This window comes from Trachymyrmex septentrionalis, unplaced genomic scaffold (assembly GCF_001594115.1).
Source record: "Trachymyrmex septentrionalis isolate Tsep2-gDNA-1 unplaced genomic scaffold, Tsep1.0 scaffold44, whole genome shotgun sequence".
Classification (NCBI taxonomy): Eukaryota; Metazoa; Arthropoda; class Insecta; order Hymenoptera; family Formicidae; genus Trachymyrmex; species Trachymyrmex septentrionalis.
The window spans coordinates 1-1,368 of record NW_017305611.1 but is presented as its reverse complement, the minus strand read 5'-3'; the positions used below and the strand labels follow the sequence as shown (position 1 = coordinate 1,368).

The window sequence follows — 1,368 nt, the reverse complement described above, 5'->3', positions numbered from 1 at the left end:
TGAAATACCAGTCCTAGATGAAGCATCCATACAAATTGAGCTAGAAGAAGAAGAAAAAATGCAACAAGAAATGAACAAAAAAAAACAAAAGATTGATCAAGATCTCGTAATGGAAGAGTATTTAAATACTATAGAAATGGGAGCTGTTTCAGAAGAGCTTAATACATTACTACAGCGATACACTATGGTATTAAATCAAAAAGATTCTAAAGTACATTGTAAAATAAAGAATTGTCAATCATCGTTTAAATTAATTAAAAATAAGATATACCGCATACGAAACCATTGGGAAATACACCACGGGCCGAAAAATAAGATATACAATGAAGTAAAAAATGATAAAACTATACAAACGATACTTAAAAAATACAAAATAACGGATGGAAACCTAGCAACTTGCCCTGATTGTCAATATTCAAAAAATTTGGAAGAAGACACTCAATTGTCAGTCGACACATTGGATGATATGAACAAACATTGGAAGCTTCACAAGTATGAAACAGATATTTTTTAGACATATCAAAACGGGCAAAAGTTAATTACGCTTCACTTGTTTTATTTCTATAACTTCATAATAATCCGAAAGTAATGACGATTGTTGGTCTGATTTCGGTTTTGTTCCACAAAAATACATCTTATGATAGACATTTTACAAATAGTAATATAATCACAAAGCAATTAAATATGAAGAAGCGCCAATTACGATCAAAATTAGACACATGCATACGTAGTTACTTTAATGAAATCACCTTAGAAATGACTGCACGACAATTATTTTCGGTCTTTCAACACATAATGTAAAATATTATAATAACCCCCCAAATTTAATTAGAAACTTTAATTTCATGCTACTAGCATTTTAAAATCTGTAAAGAACTTCTTGAGAAAAATGTAACTTTTTATTATTTAAAATACATACATGTATATGTGAAGCTATAAATAATCGTTTTGTAAACAAACGGGACCCTTCTTTTATGTATTTTAGTTTAATATTTAATTTTGATCATAAATGGTGTTACTTCGTACTTAAACGATTTACTTAAATAAACGGTCTTCTTTCTAATTTTAATATTTATCCCGAAATTTTTTTAATAACAGTGTAGATGACAATGACACAAAAAGGAAAAGAAATATACAAAACAGACTGCAGAATTTAAGGGAAAAAAGACGAGAAGCTGCAACGCAGATATCACATCAAGCGGAAAGGTATGAGATTCAAGAAGTACACGTTGTTAAGTAATTATTCACTTTTCTTATATTAAATAACATATGAAAATTAAATATTAACTTCCAATAAAAGTATAATTTATATTATGTTATAAAAAATGTAATTAATTGTAAACTGTGTTTCGCGTGATTAAAAAAAAA

The 1,368-nt window shown here is 27.8% G+C and overlaps 1 protein-coding gene across 1 annotated transcript; it reads left to right on the top strand.

Annotated features, from left to right (window-relative positions):
- Positions 1 to 7: 7 nt before the first annotated feature.
- On the top strand, positions 8 to 1,206 carry LOC108751303 (the record flags this gene model as incomplete). Its single annotated transcript, XM_018491407.1, has 3 exons — positions 8 to 187; positions 266 to 492; positions 1,099 to 1,206. Coding segments are annotated over exons 1-3 (464 nt in total), but the record flags the coding sequence as incomplete, so codon positions are not given.
- Between the last annotated feature and the right edge of the window lie 162 nt (positions 1,207 to 1,368).